General features: G+C 33.5%; 1 protein-coding gene and 1 pseudogene across 1 annotated transcript in view; one reads left to right on the plus strand and one right to left on the minus strand.

The window, feature by feature from the left end:
• Window positions 1-254: 254 nt before the first annotated feature.
• Window positions 255-2,796, minus strand: part of TMEM196 (transmembrane protein 196) — a 136,475-nt gene continuing 133,933 nt past the window's right edge. The window contains exon 4 of the mRNA XM_039862496.1: window positions 255-672. Within this exon, the coding sequence (XP_039718430.1) occupies window positions 613-672 (60 nt within the window). The 3' untranslated portion in view covers window positions 255-612. The remainder of the gene's footprint in view (window positions 673-2,796) is intronic.
• Window positions 2,535-2,653, plus strand: LOC120602594 (uncharacterized; annotated as a pseudogene).

Raw genomic sequence — 2,796 nt, forward strand, 5'->3', positions numbered from 1 at the left:
CATTTATACCTTTTCACTCTTGTGCAAAAGTGCAAAAATATCACACAGGTTAGTATTCTTTCTCTAAAAAAATCTTTTTTATGCTTTAAGTTTTTTATCATTTACAAATAAATTATGAAATATAGCTCATTCACAAATTGAAAATAATTACAATGTTTTACAAGGCATTGCTGAGGTTTTGAATTATGGCATTCTTGAAGCCATCGTCTTTCAAAACAAAGACATCAATAAGTTATTATTTCTTGATATTTGTATTTCTTAATTACTTATATGAAATGTTATTACAAATCTAACACTCATGCTAGTCAAATAGTGCTTGTATAGAATATAAATCTTTCTGTTTTAGCTGTTCCTCTTTTTTTATGAAAAGTCTTTTTTGGAGCATTCTGGAAAGTCTGTTGAAGTTACTGTCCTAGAACATTTCTGGATAGTTTTTCATCCAATAAAAAAAGCTGAAGAAATAAGTGAGGCAAAATTGAGGAAGAATAATTTTAGTGGGTGCTCAGGAGAGATGACAGCAAATGGAAGAACTGTTTTAGTTTTATCTCAGTCCTTTGGTATATCCTTGCCTCATGAAAATCCTAAAAAACATTCAGTTCTTTAAAAGATTGATTATACTCTTCCATTAAATATCAGTTGTGGTCCTCCATTGCTCATGCTGTCTGTCATTTCCTGTTAGGAAAATAACATGAATTAATTAAAATTTCTTTCAGAGGAAGACATCGATTTGGTTAATGGGTTTGCAAAACAGAAATGTCAAGCCATTGGAAAACTTGCTGAGTTTTGGGGAAGGACGAGGATTGATACTGATGTTGCATCTGAGGAAATGAAATTTCATGGCATCTTGGAGCATGAAATTTGAAATGCTGAAGTGATGGTCTGAGACCAAAGTCTTTTGTGCACAAATACGGTTGAATCTCTCCCCAGTCCTGAGTTTCTCCTTTCGTTCCTCAATTCTATTTTGAAAAGACCTCACCTAGAAAGAAGAAAACTATTATATGTCCAAATTTTTCCAATGCATAGGCTCCTCTGCTGAGCATGTCAACAAAGTGCCAAGTAGAGGTTACCTTAATTCTATAGAAAAGTCTGTAGCCTTTTTGCTAAGAACTGAAAAAGGCCAAGAGGATCATTGCTTATTTGTGACTATGGCTCACTAATAAATCACAGTGGAAAAGATTATTTTTCATGATATTGTCACTCATACAGTAAAAAAAAAAAATAGTAAAACCTCTTAATATGTTTTTTAAGAGATAAATTACTATGATGTTAATAAGGAAAACTACACAGGAAGGTAAATTTAAATGAAAATTTAAATATAAAGAATGACCTAACACAGAAAGTTCCATTTGCAATGACAGAAAATACATTAATGTAAGAAAATTAAAAGGGAGTTGAATTTATGTTTATTTAAACTTTAAAATCTTCCTATTAAATGAGAAGAGTCGATTCGTATCTGAGGGAACACGATTAAAAAATTAATAAATACTAAAGCTTATCGGTGTCAGATGGACATCTTTCCAGACCTGAACAAGTTTTATTTTAAAGCAGAGCAGTAAAAACAATTCAAATGGAAGTATCTTCTCAACATCTCATTCATCTCAATTTCAGCTTGGTTTTCGATTTAAGAATTAACAATTACAAGTACTGAAAAGGTTTCTAGAAATTTGTAGGAAATTATTCTAAGCATTTATTTTAAATGAAAAGGTATCCATGTCCTATCTTAGTCTCTCTCTGTATGATCTATACAAAAGGTAAAACAGAACAAAATTTGCTTTTTCTGGGGAGTGGTGTGGTTTTGAAAGTTACATTAGTGGAGGAGCAACAGGAGACTAGCTATGAACACTGGTTTTTGAACTTCTGCTTTGAAAAATCTTGCTGTCTTTTTAGAAGATGGGAGCCTGCTGGAAAGAGACAACAGGGTTGAGACCTTCTTCGAATTTGGACCAGTTTCCTAGTGCAGTCTCTGCCTCCAGAAGCTGAGGGGAAATGGCTTGTCTTTGTCCCTGGAGACCATTCTGTCTCCCTTGAGGGTGCTTAAGAAAAAAAAAAAAAAAGCCTAAAAACTCAAACCCTTTTAGGGAAAAGCCTGTGACAGGAAGAGCCTGCAGCCCGCCTCTATGGTCTGGTGATGGTTCAGTCTAATTGAGGGGCTGGCTCTGCTGGAGATACATGAAGTGAAAGTAATGGGTCTAAAAATACACTGGGGTTATTGGGCTGTTAGTTAAGTTTACAGATAAGAACCCTGATTTGAGGCTTCATTCGAGAATTCTATTGGTGGCAAGATACATAGAAATAATACCTCCAAAATGATCTTTAACAAAATTTACTCATACATTTTTTTTTTTAATTCCTCCTGCCAGGGCAAAAACACAATTTTCTAATGAATTTATGGAAGTAAATTTCTTAGGTGTCTTTTTTTCTCCTAAGATGACTTTGTATCTAAAAAGGAGCTTTAAAACCATTAAAAAAAACCGGTCTAATGTTTAATCTTCTATTGTAGAATTTTAAAAATCCAGTTTTTAAAAATCTTACAAGTCTAAGGCCATGCCACCCTGAACAAGCCCGATCCCATCTGATCTTGGAAGCTAAGCAAGGTCAGGCCTGGTTAGTACTTGGATGGGGGACGACCTAGGAAGACCAGGCGCTGTAGGTGTAAAAAATAAAAAATATAAGAGACTGTAAGCTGACAAGGTCCTTACAATCTATGAGGTCAACCAAGGGTTGCCTCGCCTAAAAAAAAATATATATATATATATATATAAATATATATATATATTTGTTTTATATATATATATA

This window comes from Pteropus medius, unplaced genomic scaffold, assembly GCF_902729225.1.
Source record: "Pteropus medius unplaced genomic scaffold, Ma_sr-lr_union100, whole genome shotgun sequence".
NCBI classification, from domain to species: Eukaryota; Metazoa; Chordata; class Mammalia; order Chiroptera; family Pteropodidae; genus Pteropus; species Pteropus medius.